The sequence below is a fragment of the Ovis aries genome, chromosome 18, assembly GCF_016772045.2.
Source record: "Ovis aries strain OAR_USU_Benz2616 breed Rambouillet chromosome 18, ARS-UI_Ramb_v3.0, whole genome shotgun sequence".
Classification (NCBI taxonomy): Eukaryota; Metazoa; Chordata; class Mammalia; order Artiodactyla; family Bovidae; genus Ovis; species Ovis aries.
In genome coordinates this window covers 42,143,356-42,166,569 of record NC_056071.1, presented here as the reverse complement: position 1 = coordinate 42,166,569, position 23,214 = coordinate 42,143,356, and the positions used below count along the sequence as shown (strand labels likewise).

At 41.7% G+C, this 23,214-nt stretch overlaps 1 protein-coding gene and 1 non-coding gene across 3 annotated transcripts in view; both read left to right on the top strand.

The window, feature by feature from the left end:
- EGLN3 (egl-9 family hypoxia inducible factor 3) overlaps positions 1 to 20,737 on the top strand; it is a 29,443-nt gene extending 8,706 nt beyond the window's left edge. Inside the window, exons 2-5 of one of the 2 annotated variants that reach the window (XM_004017885.4) lie at positions 13,490 to 13,609; positions 15,502 to 15,638; positions 18,073 to 18,146; positions 19,060 to 20,737. In XM_004017885.4, coding sequence (XP_004017934.1) covers positions 13,490 to 13,609; positions 15,502 to 15,638; positions 18,073 to 18,146; positions 19,060 to 19,091 — 363 coding nt within the window. In that variant the 3' untranslated portion in view covers positions 19,092 to 20,737. Of the gene's footprint in view, positions 1 to 13,489; positions 13,610 to 15,501; positions 15,639 to 18,072 lie in introns of both variants that reach the window. The other variant, XM_060401799.1, reaches the window with a different exon arrangement.
- TRNAG-GCC (transfer RNA glycine (anticodon GCC)) lies at positions 12,726 to 12,797 on the top strand. Its single transcript has one exon. It is a non-coding gene; the product is annotated as a tRNA-Gly (tRNA).
- Positions 20,738 to 23,214: the final 2,477 nt, after the last annotated feature.

Here is a 23,214-nt window from a genome sequence, read left to right as displayed (position 1 = left end):
AGAGCGTTAAGTAATGTACAACCGAACACTAATCATGCAGTCTCCATGCTTAACAAAAAAAAAATTTTAAAAACCCAAGAGTGCTTTCTCCTCATTGTCCACCATTTACGCTGTGAACTTAGCATGCTATTTAAGTTTCTCCGCTTCTGACCCCATCTGACCTTTCTACATTTAATCTCCCACTGACAGCCTTCCTTCCCTCCGGATCCCTGAAGTGCTAGAAACTGATTTGCCAGGCAAACCAGGCATCCCCATTGTCTTGTCCTCAAAATCCATCTTAGTGCCTTTCCACGAAGTTCCCTCCTGCCTCCTAGAACTCTGTGGGTGGCTCAACCTGGGCCGCCCCAGTAGGCTTATTTCTTTGGCTGCTTACCCTGCCCCTCATTTACTTATAAATTCTTTGACGGCAGAGACTTTTAAGCTTGATATGTACTTGTAGTGCCTCCCCACAGTCCTTTACTTTTGACTTAATTTCATCTTTAAAAGGAACTTCGATTTTAAGGATGTCAGGGTATCAAAAAGAAAAGTTAATATATATTTTGTTAGGCCAAAAGGAAAGATTTTCAACTTGGTCCCTAATCTGATGCTAAAGGGTTTAACTATCTTATTACATTAACAGGCTGTGAGGGACCAGCTGATAGGAGAGACTTTGGCTTTGTAAGTTTTTTTTATCAGTTCTGAAAGTCTATGCTTTGCCCTAGAAAGTACCAAGTCACACTCAGATTCTGGCAGCTTGTACTTAGTGGTCAGACTCAGAGAAGCCTGGGACCACGAGACTAGAAACCCAGCTTCTGGTCCTCCCTCAGTCCCTTACAAGTAGCATCTCAGGACCTCAATTTCCACTTCTCTAGGAAGGAAATCAATTTTTATTTTTATATTTGAACTTAATTTTAGTCAGCACCTTACTAGGCAGTGGGATGGACATTTTATATTGTTTCACTGTGTTCAGTTCTCTGAGCCTCACTTTCCTCATCTATAACATGGGTACAATAATAAATATCTACATCCAGATGATAAGGAATTAAATGAAAACTGAGACTAAGATTTCATTTGAGAGAGCAGGTAAGTATTTTCAGTGCCTCTGATTGCACTCCTGAAGAAGAGATCTGACTCTATCAGCAGTCACACCTCAATGCTGACATGACAGTAATCCTCAGCAATGCTACAGAGTTGCAGTTGGAATGTTTCCTGCTAATTTCAAGAGTCATGCTGCAAAGCCTGTGCCGGAAGCTGCCCTGTAGGAATTCCTCTTACTTCCTGCTCTACCCATCACCTCCTGTTGTCTGAGTTAACTAGTTATTGTTTGTTGTTCAGCTAAGTCGCGTCCCACTCTTTGCGACCCCATGAACTGCAGCACGCCTGGCTTCCCTGTCCTTTACTATCTCCCTGAGTTTGCTCACACTCATGTCCGCTGAGTCAATGAAGCCATCCAACCATCTCATTCTCTGTCACTCCCTTCTCCTCTCCCAGCATCGGGGTCTTTTCCAATGAGTCAGCTCTTCACATCAGGTGGCGAAAGTATTGGAGTTTCAGTTTCAGCATCAGTCCTTCCAATGAATATCCGGGGCTGATGTCGTTTAGGATTGACTGGTTTGATATCCTTGCAGTCCAAGGGACTCTCAAGAGTCTTCTCCTACACCACAGTTCAAAAGCATCAATTTTTCGGCGCTCAGCTTTCTTTATAGTCCAACTCCCATATCCACATGTGACTACTGGAAAAACCATAGCTTTGACTATATAGACCTTTTTTTGGCAAAATGATGTCTCTGCTTTTTAATACACTGTGTAGATTTGTCATAGCTTTTCATCCAAGGAGCAAGGGTCTTTTAATCACTGTCCATGGTGATTTTGGAGCCCAAGAAAATGAAATCCGACACTGTTTCTACTTTTCACCCATCTATTTGCCATGAAGTGATTCGACTGGATACCATAATATTAGTTTTTTGAATGTTAAGTTTTAAGCCAGCTTTTCCACTCTTCTCTTTTACCTTCATCAAGAGTCTCTTTAGTTCCTCTTCACTTTCTGCCCTTAGAGTGGCATCATCAGCATATCTGAGGTTGTTCATATTTCTCCCGACAATCTTGATTCCAGCTTGTGAGTTAACTAGTGCAGTTGACTAATTCTAATTCCCCTTGACTTTTTATCATTTAGGCTGAATCATTGCACAGAAACTCTTGGTTTGTCACAAAATAGCCATGATTTCTCAAAGTGTGGTTGTTGGAGCCGCAGCAGCAGCCTCACTCAGAAACCTATTGGAAATGCATAGTCTTGAGCTTCTCCCCAAACCTAGTGAAAGAGAAACTCACAATCCTCCAGGCATTTCTCATACAGGCTGAAGCTGGAGAACCACTGAGTGAAATAAATATAAGGAGGCTAAATGGGGATATTGTTCTATTTTTCTGTAGTTTCTCCATTGGTGAGAAAATCAGTTCCATCAATTGATTCAATCTGAACTTATTCACAGTGAAAACTCAAAAAGTACAAGTGTTTTTGGTTCATTTGGGAAATTTTTGAGAAAAGCACTTTAACATGTTAAGTACACACACACACACACCCCACACCTATGATTTCTCTGTTATTTGTTCCAATAAAGTTAAGCTTTCAGAACGAGGATTGGGGTGGAATTTGGAGCCGAGTCTCTCCTGTTATGTTGAATGAAGGGGAGCATCTTCGTTAATATCAGTAGGTGCACAGTACTGCTCCCCTGTCTGTATCCTCCAGTCCAGCAAGGAGTGCGAGCTGAAGGCATGAAGGAGAGCGAGAAAGAATCGTAATAATTTGGGAACAAACTGGAAAAGAGCAGTCTCATTCTCTCTGTATTGAGCATCTATCATGCGCTAACTGAACACCACACAGAAGCCTAAGGTTATGTCATCTGACCCTCTGGGGTAAGATGGCTGAGGTGTGGGATTCTAAGGGAGGGGAAACCTGGAAAGGAATCCAACTTGATCGGAATCAAAGGTCTGACTCATTAGAAATCTGAGAGTAGCTGGCGCTTGCCTTTTCTGCATGCAGGGCTTTGAGTTCTCAGTAATGCAGTGTGAGCCCATATTTGGTAAGTAACGAGTATCCTCTGAGAATCCTTTGTTGTGTTATCTTGGAATTGAAGGAAGACAATTTCACTCGTGGTCACTCTGGAAATAATGGCACATGTTTTCAGTGATCAGCCTTTTCCTGATATTTCTGAAGCACGGTTTAGTGGTGGGAAGACCATGTTTAGTTCTATAACGTCCTGCAAGTTACTTTTTGTCTCTCTCAGTTTCCACATTTGTAAAATGGAGCTTTTTTTGGAGCCCCATCTTGAAGGGACATTGCTGTTGTTGTTCAGTTGCTAAGTCATGTCCAACTCTTTGCGACCCCATAGACTACAGCATGTGAAGGGACTTGGGGACCATTAAATTAACCATCACTGCCCCCTAGACTCAGAGTCAGGCACTCCTTTATTTCTAGTCCCCTTGCTGCTCACCAGAGTGCTTTATACATTTCTCTCAGAAGAGCCTTTTATTTTCCACCCATCTGAGTGGTCCTCTGGATCTCACCCCTGTTGAAAGCCACAGTGGGTCTATATCCAGTGTGTTCTAATTAATATGATATTAGAAAATTCTGTATGGTGAATTCTAATTAATTGTGTAGTGGTAGTCAAGCCTCTCCTGAATAAGCTTTACACCCCAGGAAGGAAATTTTGTCTCATCCCTTGGTTTCCTGGGAGTTTACTAAGTGTTGCCCTTTGTCTTCCCAAGGGAAAATACACTTTGTATTTCCTTTAAAGTTTTTTCTTGATTGATCGTTTACCTTCTGACTTTGAAATAGTCTGAAGACCTTAGCTGGTGTTGGGAAGGGGACGGGAAGGGAAGTCGCTCAGTCGTGTCCGACTCTTTGCGACCCCATGGACTGCTGGTGTTGACCTGAGCTAAAAAGCAAGATCCTGGAGAGACTGACTTCCTCCTGCAGACCTTGGGGTGGGACCTGGGACTGAGACTGATGGTTGTTGACCACCTGCATCCCAAGCAGATATGGGGCCACAGTTTAAGCGGGATTGAGCTCTGCAGTGTGACTAACTCATCAAAGACCACTAATGTTTTGCTGCAGGATTGAGTGTTTCCTTTGCTCTTTGCTTTTGTTGAAATACAGCCCCCCCCCCCCCCCCCCACCGACCAAATCCCGAGTCCCTGCTTTCTCACCTTTGCCCTGGAGATTTTGGTTCACAGACTCAACACTGAGCACACTCATTTTTCTTTCTTCTGCATTTTATGATTTTCTGTCATTAAGCAAAGGGTGACAGGCAAGGGTGAGAGTAAGTAGATAACCTCAAGAAGAACTGAAGATCTTAGTTCTCTCAAAAATGAGGTGAATCGGTTAATATTAGACATTAGATAAGCTGCGCTGGTAAAGCATGACGTCATTCTCTAACTGGGTTCCGAAAAGCCAGTTACTTAAACTCCTGGTGCCTCAGTTCCTCATCTGTAAAACGGAGGTGATAATGGTCCCCACCTTATGCAGTTACTATGAATAGCAAATGAGGTAGTATTTGTGAAGCACATAGAACAGTGTCAGGCACGTACAAATGTTTGTTCAGTAAATAAAAGTGCCTCCTGAGTTACATGAATTCTGGTTCTGACTTGCTGTGTGCCATTCCTTTCATTCAGCAGATCTGTTTCCAAGTGCTGAAATTCAAATGTGAATATAAGATCTGGTTTCCTAGAAAGTTCTTTAACTTTAGTTTTTCCAGCATGGTTACACTATCCCGAGTCTCGTCAAATTCACTGGGAATTGCAAATAAAGTGCTTCCTGTTTCTCTTAAGAACATTGCTTCAAGGCATTTTTCTTGACGTGTTTTGATTGGTAACTATATATTTTTGTATATTACTCAATAAAATCTTGTCTTACCAACTGTATTTAAGTTATCATGGATTCCCTCAAGTGTTTTAGGATTCATTCCAGATGAAAATTTAAAGCCAACCGTACTTAATTCTCTGACATTCCTGTGGTCATAAACATTCTTTTTGTTTTTCCTCTTCAGCTCAAAGCCTTTAGAAAGCCACATGTAAAGTTTTATTTACTGATAAGTCTGTTTCTCACATCAAAGGAAGTTAAATGGGGGAGTTCCTACACCCATACTGCCTTAAGGATTACTCATGAATTTGTTTTTCTGTAGGACTGGGATAACTTCTAGATCCCTATGATAGCTTCCAGGGTTAACGACTTCCACTGAAAACTTGTGGGCAGGGTGACTCAGGACAGACGGCCACTAGTTCACCTTCCCCTTAACCTGGAGATTAAATGAGAGAATGTGTGTAAATTGCCACCCTCAAGTGCTCCTTGGCTACATGGGTCTTGAGGAAATAACAGTTGTTAGGATTTTGGGGAAAGGTCTCGGAATGGAGAGGGTTAAATGGCCTTAACCCAGGGCCTGGCTGACTTTCGGGGATTTCATAATTGCAAGGAAGCCCTTACTGAGAACATTTCTCTGGTGACTCGGGTGGGGATGGGGGAGGGCGCTCCCGTGCCGGTTCTGTGCTCGGGTGTGGGCTGGCTGCCACCCTCACGAAGCGCACGTAGCCCTGTCACTCAGCCGTCACCCTGCTGGCCCGGAGCCAGGCCTCCGCGGGAAGGGCTGGCTTCCCAAACGCAAACAGCCTGTATTGCTGTGCCGATGTTCCCGGGCCTGTTTACTGTGCTTAATTGCAGGGCTCTGCTTGAATCCCCTCCAAGGAGAGGAATTAAGCACAATCCAAAACGGAGTGACAATAGTCTCTTAAATTCCTGGTCTCTGAGAGTTTCAGTGGCTCCTGGGGGAAGGGTGATTCCCTCAAGTTCAGGGTGATTCACTCAGGTTCATGCACAAAGTGCAGGATCCCCTAGAGAATTTTGATCTAGTTCAGTCAGACCTTACAGGCCTGTGACTCCTCTGTAATCTTAGGCATGCTTCTGTGTGTGTATATATATGCATATTTCTGAGGGTGGGGTGGGAGCCAGCTCTTGAATGTAAGAATCTGAAGGAGCTATTATCACTGAGCTAAGAGAACTGAGGAGAAGGTTTCAGAGTCTTGATAGTTGCTGATGGTTTGTTGAAGTTGCTGATGGTTTGTTGAATGATCCCAAAGTTAGGACCAAGTTCGTAATAAAGAGGGACGCTGATGAAAAAGGTCTACCTGAGGACAGGTTTTCAAGTGAATATGGTAAATTCCCTGCCTTTCTAGGCAGGCTGCTCTTGCCTGATAGGAAGGAACCAGCAGGCCCACTTCACCAGAGCCACGGAGAATGGCTTATAACTTCTGATTTTTCATTTTCAGAATTACTGAAGCTCCTGCATTTCAACAAAATTTAGGTATGGGGCATAACAATTATTGTTCTAAATTGGGGGTAAGGTTATATGTAGCACAGTTCTGGTTATGTGGGTTCAGGGAGAAGAATTTTTAGTGCAGATATAAGGCGCGTGAGGAAGGCAGAAGTTCTCAGTGTAGATACAGAATTAGTAGAAGATATTTGTGTGAATAACTTGGGGTTTGTTGGAAGGATTACTTGCCTCTTGGATATTGACTGCCTGATGTTCTGAATCTTCTGAACAAGGTCAGCATGGTCAGATGCTGAAACTCTGGGAAGGGGAACGTGGTAGCTGGATCCAGCTCTTGTTGGTGCCCACCAAGAGCATTTTCCCCATTTCTTCTTCATTCCCTTACATCAGCCTTTAACTTGGGCAGTAGGAGAAAGGAAATAGCTAGACTTGCTCTTAACTAACCAGATAGATAACAAGCAAGATGCCAAGATATCTAGTGACAGCTTGTATACTTTTTTCTGAAGCTAGAATGAATATAAAGACTCTAAAGCACTTTTTCTGCTTCTGAGCTATTCAGCAACACCTTGAGAGCTGACTTTTTTCTAAAACTGGCAGCAATGTGGACTGTTTAGTGACATTCTCTTGAAACTCTTGGAGAAGGCTTTGTGTAGTTGCAATTATTTTGTAAACATGCCTTGTGAATATTGTATGAATTTAAGTGATTTAGGTAATATATATTGTTTAATGTTCTTTAAATATAGTTAATTCAGAATATCATGAATTTTGGGTATGCAGCAGCGTGATCCCGTTATACATACATATTATACACACACATATATTCTTTTTAAGATTCTTTTCTATTATAGTTTATTACAAGATATTGAGTAGAGTTTCCTATGCTATGAAGTAGGTCCTTGTTGGTTATCTATTTTATATGTAGTACTGTGTGTATTTTAATCCCAAACTGCTAATTTATCCCCCTCCCTTCCCCTTTGGTAACGATAAGTTTTGTTTTCTGGGTCTGTGAGTTCTGTTTAGTAGATAAATTCATTTGTGGCATTCATTTTTAAGATTCCATGTATAAGTGATATCATATGATATTTGTCTGATTTACGTCCAATATAAATTGGACCCAATCCTGGCCAGTAAACTTCATCTATTACATTCTCCACTCTGATTGCTTGGCTGTTTTTCCAAGCTAAACAAGGCGCATGGTCTTGTGTATTTTTTCTCAAGTCTTTACTCATCTAACATTCTGTGTGGTTGGTGTCTTATGGTATAGTGAGGAAGGATCCTGGGCCCCCTTTGCTGTGTCTGGAGCAGATGTGGTGGAAGGACTTGAGGGGAGAGAGGTTTGGTGAAGGCCTGTGCAATGTGGATGGCAGTGAAGGATATAGTTGAGCCTGGTAAAGAGAGACAGGGAAAGCACCCCTGTGTAGCTCAGGAAGTGTCACAGACAGTTCCTGGGCCATAGACAGTGATCTCAAAATCCAGCCTGATGTTTTTTTTTGTTTGTTTGTTTTTTTGTGGCTCTGATTTAACAGTTAGGGTTAAAAATATTCAGGAGAGTTTATATACAAATCTGGTTCAGTTACCTGCTACCCTCCTAAAACCTGAAGATTTTTAATGTCTGCCTCTCATTGCCAAGGATAGAAAATTCCCTAGTTGTAGGTAGCATAGCTCACATTCCAGAGTTCTGACAGATATATACCTGATCGGCTTCAATATCTTAAGTAAGTGAAAGTCGCTCAGTCGTGTCTTGACTCTTTGTGACCCCATGAATATAGCCTGCCAGGCTCCTCTGTCCATGGGATTATCCAGGCAAGAACATTGGAGTGGGTTGCCATGCTCTCCTACAGAGGATCTTCCCATCCCAGGGATCAAACCCAAGTCTCTCGCATTGCGGGCAGATTCTTTACCATCTAAGTCACCAGGGAAGCCCAAGAATACTGGAGTGGGTAACCTATCCCTTCTCCAGGGGATCTTCCTGACTCAGGAGTCAAACTGGGGCCTCCTGCATTGCAGTCAAACTCTTTACCAGCTGAGCTACCAGGGAACCCTTCAATATTTTGTTACTTGCAAATCCCACAGGCTATGTGAGTTTCTCAGCCCTGCTTTAGAAGCTGCACAACGCTTAGGTAGGATCAGATTCCCTAAGCAGAGACATTCTGAAGCCCCAGTTGAGGGGAACACAAACGTGCACGTCATCAGTGCATATTTTAAAAATAGCTGACATTAAGCTGTGACAGACTTTATTTTCTTGGTCTTCACAATCACGTGGATGGTGACTGCAGCCATGAAATTAAAAGATGCCTGCTCCTTGGAAGAAGAGCAATGACACACTTAGACAGACTGTTAAAAAAACAGAGACATTTCTTTGCCTACAAAGGCCCATATAGTCAAAGCTATGGTTTTTCCAGTAGTCACATATGGATATGAGAGCTGGACAGTAAAAAAAAAAAAAAAAGGCTGAGTGCCAAAGAACTGATGCTTTTGAACTGTGGTGCTGAAGAAGACTCTTGAGAGTCCCTTGGACAATAAGGAGATCAAGCCAGTCAATCGTAAAGGAAATCAACCCTGAATATTGGTTGGACTGATGCTGAAGCTGATCCTTCATTGGAAGGACTGATGCTAAAGCTGAAGCTCCATTACTTTGGCCACCTGATATGACTCATTGGAAAAGACCCTGATGTTGGAAAAGACTGAAGGCAGAAGGATAAGGCAATGACAGAAGATGAGATGGTTGGATGGTATCACCGACTCAATGGACATGAGTATGAGCAAACTCCGGGAAATGTGAAGGACAGGGAAGCCTGGCATGCTGCAGCCAATGGGATCAGAAAGAGTTGGACACAACACCAACAAGGCAGTGTTTGGTATGTGCCAGGCCTTACACTGGGTGTTTTACACCTTCAGTCCTCATAAACCCATTCTACAGATGAGAAAACTGAGATGTGAACAGGTTAAATACAGGTTATTCTGTATTTAGGTTGCATTTTATTAAAGGTATGTTCTGCTTAGGGACCTTCCATAATTCAAAACAAATCTTTACCAAGATTGGCTGGTATTTCTGTTTCACAGTTGGAGGGGCTTAGTATTTGGCAGTAGACCAAAATACCAGTTTAAAGTTACTCAACCTGGCAGCTTCAAAGTTATGCTCTTTTTAGCAAATTTTTCAAAATGGATTCATATTTGTTATCAACTTGGCAAGTAAAATGAGATGATTACTGTTTTAATGTGCTAAGTTAAAATTTCTATAAAACATCACTCTCTACCTTAAGATCAAGTCATACTAGTGACTGATGCTGAAGTCATGATATATATATATATATATAGTACATTTCTGTAGAAAATCTATGTTGCTGACTGTTTTTAATGAAGTGGTGAGTCTGAGCGGAAGAGGGGATGGGACAGATGTATCCCTTTCCGACCTGTGGATCTAAAATGATCCTCATTGCTAAATGGACAGTGGAGGTTGCCAACACCAGTTTTTTGAAGTGGTGTATACGGAGCTGTGGTTGGTTTCAATTAAGAGCATTCTGTTTAGGCGCTGGGATGGAAATCCTGCACTTTCCTTTTTCAGCTTTACCTTTGGGATGGATGAGATATGGCTTTTCACAAAGCCGACTTAGTAAGCGCTCTTAACAGAAACCCTGTTTTCTTTTCCACCTGCAGCATTTGGGGAGCATATTTTGTTACTTGGGTTTGGCTGTTAAAGTTCTACATCTGTGTACATTTTCAAAGCATCGTTACACATTTCCTGCCGGAATGTGGCCGCCTAGGTATCCAGAGCGCCTGTCTCTGGTCTGGAGCCAGTCTGGAAGCATGGGAGGGGTTCACCCCTCTCCACTCATTTTCTTCTGTTAAAAGTTGTAGAGAGGCTTCTGGGGATGAAGTGGGGATAGGGAGTGGGTGGAGGAGTCTGCAGTGGGGCCAGAGGAAGGGATGGTGAATGCATAAAGAGATGTGGATTTATCAGCACATCCAAGGCTAGGACTATAGGACTAAATTGTATGTGTAGTGCTGGTCACACTAACACCTTATTAAACTTTTATAAGTTTCAAGTATTAATCTAGTCCAGAAGTTTTGATGAGTAAAAAGTCAGTGATAAGTGAAACTTCCTACTGATGGGTTTCAGTGTTAACTGCACAGCACATTCGTCGCTTGATCCTGAAATACTCTGGTGATGTTCTTATTGTTCTGGAGCATTCTCCTCTGTACAGTCTAAAGCCCTTCCCTGCTTGATGAGGTTTGGATAGCAGCTCCGTTGACCTGATCAGTTTCCGGGGTTTGTTTCTGCCCCGTGCATGATTTGGCACAGAAACGTGTGACTTGTTATTGAAGTGAGCCTTGCTTCTCAGTGCATCCTTAGCCTCTGTGGTTTTGGACTATGTCAGAACCCAACAAATATTGGGAATGTGCCCAAGCCAAGACCCATCTCGTGTGGCTCTTGTCCAGAAAACACTGATAAAACTGGCCTGTGTGGTTTCAACAGGGCCACTGAGGCTCACAATGATTTCCTTCCATTGTTTTGAAGTTGATGCTATGGTTTCAGGAACCAAAAGAGAAGGTGAAGATTCACTCTGGCCAAAAAATTGTTTCTCTCCCTTAATCAATCAGATACTTTGCTGACATTAGGAGTTTCGTTCTAAAAGTAAATCCCCTGGAATGTGCCAGCTCCTTCACTCTGGGTATGTTTTATAGATGCAGCAATTCATAAAGGAGGTACTTTTGTGAGTTTGTATCTTTTTTTTTTTTTTTTTTTCTGTTTTTAATCTAAGCTGAGTCCTGAGGCAGATAAGCGCTTCCTAATGCCCCAAAGAACTCTGTTGCTGCTTGTAGGGGTGATGCCTAGATAGAGTGTTAGACCTTCTTGGACCATCAGAGGCCAGGTAACCTAAGCCCTTTAAAGGAAAGACACCAAGCCTGGAATCACATAATTAGTTGCAGGGTGAATTAGATGGCAGGCATCCAGACCACTGACCTTTTCCTTAGAGTAGAGCTGTTTAAGAACATAAGATTATGTAGCAGTGATGGAGTACTTTTTCTTCTTTTCAGAGCTTCACAGTGGGGAGAGGCTGAGTTGGTAGGGAATCCAGCCTCTAATTATTTGTGGCTTAAGTGACATTCATTATTGGCTCAGTGGTGGCTCTTATAATCCTAATAGCTGCTTCCAGGGATGGGTAATTCCCTAGTCATTATAGTCGACTTCATTCATCTCTTCCCTAGCTAGGCCCATCATTTCTATCTGCTACCAATCACCTTTCCCCAAGCCATCCTTTGCTTGGTGGTATCATTTGTTAAATCTCAATTGCAGTAACCTCAGAATTCCATCTCTGAAAGATGTTCAAGCTAACAGTCTAACTTTAGCTTTAAGATGGCATTGCATTGACATTCAAAGATAGGATATGGGGATTGCTAGCTGCATGGGGATATAGAGTTGGAGAGATATGGTAATTTAAGCCTTAAGATCGCTGTAAAACTGAGTTACTCTTCAGCCTTATTTTTGTTCTAGTATGCAGTGTGTGTGAGGCCTTTCAGGTACATGCCTCGTTCATGTGTTCATGTTACCGCTGGGAGTGACTTGGCACTCACGGCACTGAAGCTAATTCTTGAGCCACTAGTGCATTAGTGTGGGCTCTACTTGACTGGTATTTCACCAATGAAACAGTCTTTCCATTTGTGAAGGAAATTGTGAACTGAATTGCTACATCTATGTTTGAAGATGTGCTTTTAAAATGACAAAATCCCTACTGATCTAGGTAGAAAATAAACTTACTCTTTAGCGGGAAGACCTGCCTACTAATCATTCATTTACTTATCAAATTTTAAAACAAAAGCAAATCAGAAAAAGGGAATTCTCTGATGGTCCAGTGGTTAGCATTCTGAGCTCTCACTGCCGAGGGTACAGGTTTAACCCCTGGTCAGGGAACTAAGATCCTACAAGCACTGTGGTGTGTGTCCACCCCTCCAAAGTAAAATTTAAACAGATAGGTTCCATGTTTTAGGAACTGTTCTAGGCACTTAAGAATACATCAGCAAACAAAAAGGAAACATATCCCTTTTCTCATCTTATGTTACCAATATCTTCCCTGCGAGTATCTCATCCCTATGAAGATATTTTAGAAACAAGGCAATCTCCTGTGAAAATAACTGGCTTTTTACACTTTGTCTAATTTTTTCTATCCCTTCCTATAAATTTTCCAGGGAACATTGAGAGGTTTGTTACTTTCTTCATAGTAATTCCCTAATACTAATTTTTAGTAGGATTTTTAGTTTGGCTTCTTTCTCTATTTCTCCGCTTGAATGATACAGGTAGTGTTTGGGCAAAAGGAAGAGAATCATTTAATTTGATAATTCTCAATAGGAAAAAGACAAGCGTTGAAAAATGCATTAAGATGTCTGTGGGTTTTCTTCTCTGAACTGGATTTGACTGTCATTTGTGCTTCCCTGGTGGCTCAGATGGTAAAGCGTCTGCCTGCCATGCGGGAGACCCAGGTTCGATCCCTGGTTCGGGAAGATCCCCTGGAGAAGGAAATGGCAACCCACTCCAGTACTCTTGCCTGAAAAATTCCATGGACTGAGGAGCCTGGTAGGCTCCTCAGTCCATGGGGTCGCAAAGAGTCGGACACGACTGAGCGACTTCACTTCACTTCACATGCTGGCAAGTTGGGCCACGGTTTCCATTGACCCTTCCCTATTTTTTCTTGTCCTGAGCATTTTATTGAGCAAGCCTAACCTTTTTCTCCTTCGTGATTGGTTCCTGTGTCTTTGTAAATGCAAGTATCTTAGCCATTGATCTAAGATAGTGATTGATTCAGTGATTTTGGAGCATTTGCTAGTAAGGCATAATCTCTAAACCTAGTGATTCTGATCTTTTGGGTCTAGGGTGGAACCCAGAACCTGCCTTTTCAAAAAGAAAGATTTAAGAGGGGCGGGACATTCTAATGACAACATAGATGCTATCTAAAATGTTCTAGAATTGTGCGATTATTGTTGAACTGCTTTCCACTGGGCTGAGCAGTAAGATATAACTTGGTTGTTAATGTCATATGCTGAAGAGTCCAAATTTATGCACTGTGCACAAACTGAAGAGGCCAGCAGATACCTGTGTCCCATAGCGGCCGAGGAGGCTATGTTATTCAGGTCTTCACTGGTGGGAGATGCTTGGCTCAGCTTTGGTAACCAGCTTCCTTTGGATTTCTCTGTAGGCGATGGTGGCTTGCTACCCAGGAAATGGAACAGGCTATGTTCGACATGTGGACAACCCCAACGGTGACGGCCGCTGTATCACCTGCATCTACTATCTGAACAAGAACTGGGATGCCAAGGTACTTGGAATAATGCGAGTAGAGGGAGGGCTGAGAAACCACAGGAAAAGAATTCAGATGACTTAGAGGAAAGTTTCGGAGAAGGCAGTGGCACCCCACTCCAGTACTCTTGCCTGGAAAATCCCATGGGCGGAGGAGCCTGGTGGGCTGCAGTCCCTGGGGTCGCTAGGAGTCGGACATAACTGAGCAACTTCCTTTTCACTTTTCACTTTCATGCATTGGAGAAGGAAATGCAAGTAACCCACTGCAGTGTTCTTGCCTGGAGAATCCCAGGGATGGGGGAGCCTGGTGGGCTGCCGTCTATGGGGTCGCACAGAGTCGGACACGACTGAAGCGACTTAGCAGCAGCAGCAGCAGCAGCAGAGGAGAGTTTGGAGTTCATAATTCCCACTGAAGAATCTTTTCTATTTCGTATTATCCTTTTTTCCTGCTATGGTTTTAGTATTAAAGTTGAGATGAAAATAATAGATGTAAAGTTAATTTGATGGAGGTGGGTGAGTAGAGCCTTTATTAGGTTATAGGTTACAATTTGATGATTGATGAGGAGAAGGTACTTTATTTTTTTAAAAATTGGGATCAGTGTTTTTAGTCTAATCCAGAGCTGATAGGATTCTTGATTCTCATTGTGGAATAAGATATATACTTTTCCCTGCCAGGAGCAACGCTGAGAGAATTTCACAAAAATAGAACCATAGGATGTTAAAACATCCCCAAGTGACGTTTCCCACACAGTCTTCTCTCTGGGTGAAATGTCTCCTTGGTGGCCTCTTGCCATGGTTTACTATGATTGTGAATGCCAAAGGTTTTGTAGCTTATTTTCGTATTTTTGAACATATATATAGATAGAGATATAAAGTCTGGTGCCATGCTCACAGACATTTGTCTGGAATTTGTATGTTTTTTAAAAGTTAAGGATGATTTAGGAGTCTGAGAAGTTGGAGAACTTTTCAAGCTTATCTGGCTTTTGAACCTTCTGCATCTCCATTTCCTATTCATTAGGCCAGATACTAGCTATCATAAAGCAAGGATATTTTATCGGGGGTCAGAAAAAGTAAACCTGGGAAACCAGTGAATTAGTGACAAGGTTTGTGTCAGTTCCCTATTTGATAACATGACTGAAATATATTCCTTAGTTATCCTTTAAAATCTTGAAAGGTAGTGTTATAGGCAAGAGAGTCAAGTTGTCAGATCAGTGATGATAAATCACAAAGTTTGAAATCATTCAAAAATTTTTTGAGTGCCTGCTAGTGCCAGGCATCATGCTGTGGGGAACCATCAACATATAAGACCAGAATTCTACCTTGACAAGATTATTCTAGTAGGACAGATTGGATGTACATGTAAAAAAATGTAATTCGAGGGGGAGAGTGAGTGGTATACGTCATGAGAAATACAGATAAGGTGGTCTGAGCATTCAGAAAAAAAAGAGCGTGTAACTTCCAACTGATGAAATCAGATAGGAGATGGGGAACTCAAAAGAAAACTGTAAATTCTAATTGAAGGGGAGGTTATATGTGGCCACTGCCCTCTGGAGCTGTTAATATTAGATTGAATTACATGAAATGGCTAGGGCGGGGAGGAGGTTATGGGTCAAACAGTCAGATATTGGCAAGTCTGTATAACTGACCTAGTAGAACTCTACTTTGTGTCCACGGGCTTTGAGATTGTGGGGGTGAGAAGACTTCGTTCAGTTTGACTTCAGTATGTCTAGTCAAGTTTAAGATAACATTTAATACACAGGATGGCACTGGAGTTAAAATTTGGGAATAATATATGCTAGCACTGGCAGTTGGAAGCTGCCACTAGCTTTGTTTCTAGATGAGACTGAAGTATCATTGTTAATGAACCGTGTGTGAGGCTAGGAAGTAATCTACCTTCTTTGTGGCCCTCAGCGACATGGCGGGGTCCTGCGAATATTTCCAGAAGGGAAATCATTCATAGCGGACGTGGAGCCCATTTTTGACAGACTGTTGTTCTTCTGGTCAGACCGCAGGAACCCACATGAAGTCCAGCCCTCCTATGCGACCAGGTAACAGCCAGGGCCACGACTGCTCTTGAGAAGCTTCTTGGACCAACCTCAGTTCCCAGAAAATTCTCAAATGTGTGTTGTTATGGACAAAAGACCAACCATCCCCCTAAGCAGAGAGCAGACCTGTTCTAAGTCAATAAAATTAAAGGAGAAACTGTGGCTTCTTTAACATATAAAGTCTAACGTTGGTTTCAACTATTAACAAGTCGTTTTCCATTAAGTGAGAGTCTCAGATTCCAAATTTCCCAGAGCCCTTTTTTCTCTTCTCTTCTTTCTTGCTCACGACCCTCCCTTAAAAAAAAAAGCCTAATGTTGAACTGTGCCTAGAGAATGTTGGCTGCCACATGTCAGAAATCCTATCTGGTTAACTCTGGATGAGTTTACAAGCTGCCAGTTACAAGCAGAGAAAAAACCTTGAGAATAGAAAGGAGAATTTGTAACACAGCATTGTAAATCAGCTATGCTCTAATAAAATTTAAAAGGAGGTTCAAAAGGGAGGGGATATATTAATCCCTATGGCTGATTCATGTTGAGGTTTGATAGAAAACAACAAAATTCTGTAAAGCAATTATCCTTCAATTAAAAAATAAATTAATTTTTAAAAGAAGAAAGAGGAATTTGTTCTGACTTCTTTTCCTTTTCCCCCTTTTCTTAGCTTAAAATTGGATTGGGTTTACTGTACCCAACATGTCCCAACAATTGGATTTTTCAGACTCCTTTCTTTAGATCACGCATGGGAAGATTTTTCAGAGTAACAGAACAATTTAGTATTGTTTACTATTAATATAGAAATTCTTGTGTGTGCGTGTGCTTAGTCATTTATGTCCAACTATGTCCAACTCATTTATGTCCAAGCAATGGCACCCCACTCCAGTACTCTTGCCTGGAAACTCCCATGGACAGAGGAGCCTGGTAGGCTGCAGTCCATGGGGTCACTAAGAGTCGGACATGACTGAGCAGCTTCACTTTCACTTTTCACTATCATGCATTGGAGAAGGAAATGGCAACCCACTCCAGTGTTCTTGCCTGGAGAATCCCAGGGACGGGGGAGCCTGGTGGGCTGCCGTCTTTGGGGTCGCACAGAGTCAGACATGACTGAAGCGACTTAGCAGCAGCAGCAGCATGCCACCTCATGGACTGTAGCCCTCCAGGATCCTCTGTCTGTGGAATTTTCCAGGCAAGAGTACTGGAGTAGGTTGCCATTTCCTTCTCCAGGAGATCCTCCAGGGATTGAACCTGCATCTCTTACATCTCCTGCACTGGCAGGCGGATTCTTTACCGTTGTGCCACCCGGGATGCCCAGAAACTCTTGATATATCTTAATTTCAGATTCTATCTCATTTGCATCTGTTTTATGGCCAAAGCTGTAAACCATGTGGTACTGGAGCGCTGTGGGGTGCAGCTTGAATTGGGAATAACAGTTGGGGGCAGGGAGGAGAGAGGTTGGGTGGAAAAGATAATGACTAAACCTTAACAAGACTAATTAAATTAAAGTCACAGGTGTTAAGTGTTCAAGGTTTATGTGTCCCCCTCCAGAAGTGACAGATCTGAGCCCCACACAGAGTTGCCTATGAAATGTCAAACTGGGATGTGCCCTAGGAGAGCAGATAACTACTTCTCCCACCAAAGCCTGTTTGTGGCTTATTAATGGGGTACAGTAATCGGTCCTTGTCATTTGTGCAGAATTTCCTTGCTCCTCCCCAGTTCCTCTATGACTAGGGTCACAGGGGAAACCTTAACACCACATGTTGACGGAAAGCCTTTGGAAAAATTCAAGTCCTATAGAAATTCCAGTAACTACTACTAAAAATGAAACAAAACTTTTTGGAAACTCATGCATAAAATTACTCCTGTATAGTCTAGCCCATAAATGGGACATAGTAGAAAACGTGACGGTACCAATATCCCATTGCTTCTTGCCTCAGCGTCCAAAACTAAAGACAAAAGTCAAGAATTTTAACGTCCTGTCATTCGATAAGTTATTCTTCAAAAGCTTCACTCCTCATCTCTGTGTTCTCCCCACCAGCTTAGGTCCCTTAGGCTTTAGCTGAATGATTCGCTGAATGATTTGCTTCCAGCCCTTTCTTGTGTAGTTCATCTGGACCTGTTATATTATTTGTTCAATTGCCTTTCCCCTCCCTGCTAGAGCCTGAGCTCCTTGAGAAAGAGGCTGCTGTATTCACAGGACAGTTTCAATTCCCAGCGCCCAGGATAATGGGTGGTGCATACTTGGAATTCCTTACATGTTTTATTACATTTAAATAGACTTGAAACCAGAGACGTTTATTTTAAATTAAAATTGGGATGGACTTCTGATAATAGGAAAATTTTTAAATGTTGGCTTTACAAATGTCTGTTATGTGAAATTTATAGTATTTTTATTTTTGGGTCATATTTTTAAACCTCTTTTCTAATATCTTCTTATCTTTCTCAGATACGCCATGACTGTTTGGTACTTTGATGCTGAAGAAAGGGCAGAAGCCAAAAAGAAATTCAGGAATTTAACTAGTATGTGTTTGATAATTTTCTGTGACTTTTGCTCAAGTCAATCCATTATTTTTATTTAAGTTTTTTATGTATATGCTAATGTACTCTGTGCAGTCTCAGCTATCTATCTATGCACACACACACATATATATAAATGACACCATGACGGACTTAGTTCTGAAACCCTGGCCTTAGCTCTGCTGAAAAAAACAGAAAAAAAATGCAAAGAACGTCCCTGGTGAATGCCCACTGACTGTGGGACAGTGTGTAATAGATGGGATATGGTTAACTTTTGATCATTAATATTCACCCATCAAATATAACATTAAATTTTGCCCATGGTTTTGGCTTTGTAATAACAAAGGAAATGCAATGAAACCCAACCAGCATGGTTCATTTATTATATTGGTATAGGAATGTGACTTTCAGTATAAAAACCAGGCTCATGTAATATAAACTGAATATGACTTAATGTCTTTCCTGTCCCCTCCAACCAGTATTATAAGGCATATTTTCTCGAAATACATTATATTGAAAGACATGTTATGAATAGTTTGTGAGAAGGTAAATTCCTGGTCCCCAAGTGTGGGAATTGTTACGTACAATATCTCTTTCTTGAAGAGTAACTGTGTTTATGGGCATATTAATCAAGAAAAATTAACCTAAGAAATCCTGCAGTAAACATGTATGTAACATCATGTAATGTTACATGACCTATTGAATGTAACATCATGTAATAGGTCATGTAACATCATGACCTATTTGAACAGTCTCCCTAGCAAATGCCAAAGAAAATACATCAGGAGGTCCTTTGTTCAGCTTTGTTCTATGAGATGGGAAGCATTTGCTAGAGGTTTTAGGGGTGCCGTTTGTGACATGAGGTTCATCAGATCTGGCTCCTTAACCTCTGTTTTCTTTTCTGTTCCTAACCCAGGGAAGACTGAACCTGCCCTTACTGAGGACTGACCCTGCTCTGAAATCCGCTGGCCTCATTCACTTTTAGTAACAGTTTCTGAATTTGCTTTAAGAGTTGAGATCCAAAGAAGGCCTCTTCAGTGACTCGGTGACAAGGAACCCCTCCCCTGCCCCCCACTGCTTGCATCACTCAGATCCCTGTCTCGTGTATGGTACTTTGTGTTTTCTTGCCAAGACTGCACCTACCTTCAGACACTCTTTTTGCCAGATGAACTCATTTGCTAACTCCAGAAATACCTGCAGACAACCTAGTTGGCCAGCGGTTTAATTGTTAGATTTGGTAATCCTGGCTATCAAAGCAAGAACCTGAAAGCACGGGCGAGGGACTGAGTCTTACTTGCACTTTATGTACACTTTCTAATTTGAAAGGAGGTTTGCAAAGAAAGAAAATGGTGACAGGTGCCACGGAGAGGCATCACTGAAGCCTTAACACAGGAAACAAATGTGTGTCATCTGAACATTTCCAGATGTTCCTAATCCTGGGCTATTGGGGTTTCTGGAGAATTATCACAACCTAATGACATTATTACCTCTAGAACAGGCTGCTGTTTTAGTAATCAATTTCTAAGTATCCTGTGGGTGGACACTCCCTTTTCCTGGTCCTGTAACCTGGACTTGCTGCCTCTGCCCCATCTTGCTGAAATACAACTTTCTGATCAAAGATGACACCATTTGTTTTCTATTTTCACTTCTTACATAGAGAACCTAATTCATTAATTATTTTGGTTGCTTTGTTGAAATACAATTTGAATATAAATCAAAGGGGGAGAAAAATCTTCCTGGTAGTTCAGAGCCAACAACCTCTGATAATGGTGTCAAAAAACCTGGGTCTGCTGATATACAATAAACATGTGCATTTTAAACAATTTGAGATTGGAGATGGAGTTGGAAATGTAGGCATTCCTGTTTTTCACTTTTCGTTTTTAGTGACCTCACTCTTCTCTAATGACACAAGAAAATCACAAAAACTAGGCTGTATTCTAAAAAAGGTAATGGAAAATAAAACAAAAAATCCTGGAAAGCTACTTGAGTTCTTCCACATTTTCTGACCCTGGTAGCCTCTTCGACACTTGACTCTCCAGATCTTCTGTGGTTGGCAGTGTGGCCAGAATCATGGAATTTGCTAGAATTGTGGGAAATTCTCCAGCAGTAAACACAGATTCCAATGCCGCACAAAATTCTGTATGGAGCTCCTCTTTTATGAAAGTTACTCTGCTTAATTTTCAATTCCACTTTCATATTTTTAAAACCCCTGTAATTTCTTGCTTGAAAATCCCATGAACATTAAGGGGCCAGAAATATTTTCTTTTCTCACTGACAGGCACATAGACTTTCCAAGGAAAAAGCATATTTTTGTGCGTGTCCGGTTTGGGAAATTTTCTGAATAAGAATTGTCTTCATTCTCACAATTGCTCTATTTTTTTTTTTCCCTGTAGTACTCATTACCTTCTAACTTACTATGTAAATTATTTATTATGTTCATTGTCTGGTATCCTTCCTCTAGAGTGTAAGCACAATGAAGACAGGGATTTTGTATTTTTTAATCAATGGAATGTATTCCTAGCACATAAAATAGTGCTTGGCATATAGTAAGGGCTCAGTAAATACTTATTGAATAAACTCGTTCTCCTGCCTTAGCCTTTTAATGGTTTGATTCATTTCCTCCATCTTGGGCAGGAAGGGCTCACTAGCATTTTTGTGCACACTCACCTTTCTCTTGTTGTTGATGTGTAAATTTAGGCTAAAGGTTATAGAAAGCTTTGGTCATAGTGTCCTCTCTTATCTGTTTACCTGTTTGAAGAGGTCATTGACCACAGTGCATCTGAAGACTGAGGAGGATTCTGTCCTTCTGGGTCCAGGGACCGTGGGAGTAATGTAAGAATAGCTTTAGACAGGACAGACTACATTCCTCCTTCAGAACAGTTTTGAAAAACTTCAGCAAGAGAGAAAGAAACAAAGCTGTTTATTAGGAATTTTATGTTCCCTGTAATGGTAGATAAGTTTTCTTCCATGATTATTAATGTCATAAGAATGATAATGATGATATTTTGAAGGAATACCATATCATTCCAATACTATGTCTTATATCTTTCATTTTAGTTAATATTTTTACTTACAAAAAGATCAGACCTTGTAGGCCTTGCTTATTCCTTCCGGACAAAGGTCCTATAACCTAATAATATATATATCAAATCAATTTTTAGTGCACTGATTTTTTTCATGGCTGAATTGGAGTCCTGGAAGATACAACTAATAGTGACTGCTTTTTGCTCCTCTCTTTGACAGCCCACTTAGAGGAGGACTTAGCCCTGATGAGGAAACATTATTTAGCAAATAATCGGATCAATTTCTTTATATTCCTGGCAATGACATGTTACGTCACCTACATAGTGCAGAGTCCTTGGCAGGAGATTAAATTTTGGACCAAAGATCCAATTTCATGGAAATAAAAAGTCTTACCTAAGTGCATTAAATAGATCTTCAGTAGAGTAGTTAATACCAACTAGCTGCTGGGCTGTCTGAATCATGAATTACCTACTCAGATATGATTTTGTTTTTCTTCTTTACATGACTCAGGATTTTTAGAGGCTGGGTCATCCTAATTTCTTTGGGTCCCTCGGTCTTGAAATTTCCTGTGATTTAGGGAGCAGTGATGGAAAGTGCCATGCTGAGTCAGCAGTTTGTATAAAATAGGGGTTGGGACATGACAGGTACTTTTATATTTGATTAACTGTGAGGACAAGCCCAAGGAATGTTCTTGGTAGTTATTTTAAATAAAAATAATACAAAATTGACTTAGCTTCAGTCTTGAATCTTTTGAATGGCATGAAAATAGTACTGGTTAGTGAGGTGGAGAAGGGAATGGCAACCCACTCCAGTGTTCTTGCCTGGATAATCCCAGGGATGGAGGAGCCTGGTGGGCTGCCGTCTATGGGGTCACACAGAGTCGGACACAACTGAAGTGACTTTGCAGCAGTAGCATTAGCAGTGAGGTGGTTGGAAACTATTGTCAAAACAGTGGAAATAGCTCTTTTCACGATGAAGCTGGTTCTAGTTGAACTCTTGGATGATATATGCTAGTGTATATTTAAGGCCCTATCTGCTTTCAGATTAGTCTATTCCTGTCCAAAAGTGATTTTCAATATATTGCCATCTCTGTGTTGATAGGTTAGGTCCTTTGAGATGCTGGACTTACTATGGCTTATCTTTCTTACGTTTGCAAGGCCAGCATCAAAGAGGTCCAAGTCACGATGTTCTGCAGCTGGTAAGATGACTCTACCTATGCCAGTAGCTCTGTTCCAGGCCTGCGCTCTGTGCTCTCACACATTTATTCTCTGCAGCCTCTGTCAACTCTTGCTCTTTTCAGATGAGGAAATGGTCTCAGAGCATTTGGGTGGTTTGTTAGGGGCTGCAGTCCAGGGGTTGCAAAGAGTAGGACGCGACTGAGCGACTAAGACATGACATGACGCAACATGGGGTGAAGGAGTACTGCACCCGAAGCTTCCAGCTCCCAGGATCTGCTGTCTTTGGTGTCTCCTTCCTGCAGAGGAGATGCCAGACAAAAGAGCAGGAATGAGTGGAGTCGGGAGAGAGGAAGCTTTAAGTGTTTGCTGCTTGCTAGCTTCACATGAGGCTCACGTTATCAGCAAGGTTCTCATGCCCAATATCCTAAAGGAATGTCAGTTACTCAGAAGAAACCACATGAGCAGAAAACATCAACGGCATAGATGAATTCTCCCTTGTCTTTGCAATGGAATCTTCACTGCACACCTCCCAGGATCATGGAGGAAGTTGGGAATATGGGCAACATTGGTCTCTCAGGCTAACCCTGGGTATGAGCTGTGTGGGGCATACCGTCCCCCACAGAGCAGAGTTCAGCAGTGTGGACCCTCTGGAAGAGAAAACAGACTGGAACTTCCTGGGTACAATTTGGAAGCCTCCCAGCAGACTACAGGGCACGCAGGGCAAGGGGACATTTGGACAGTGTCCAGGCTGCCGTCCTCAAGTCCCTAGGGTGATGCCCTCTGAGGGGAGGAAAAGAAACCTTTTTTTTTTAAATACACCTAACTTTCCAGTTTAGGCTTAAGATTGAGATGTCAGCATGGTTCTATTA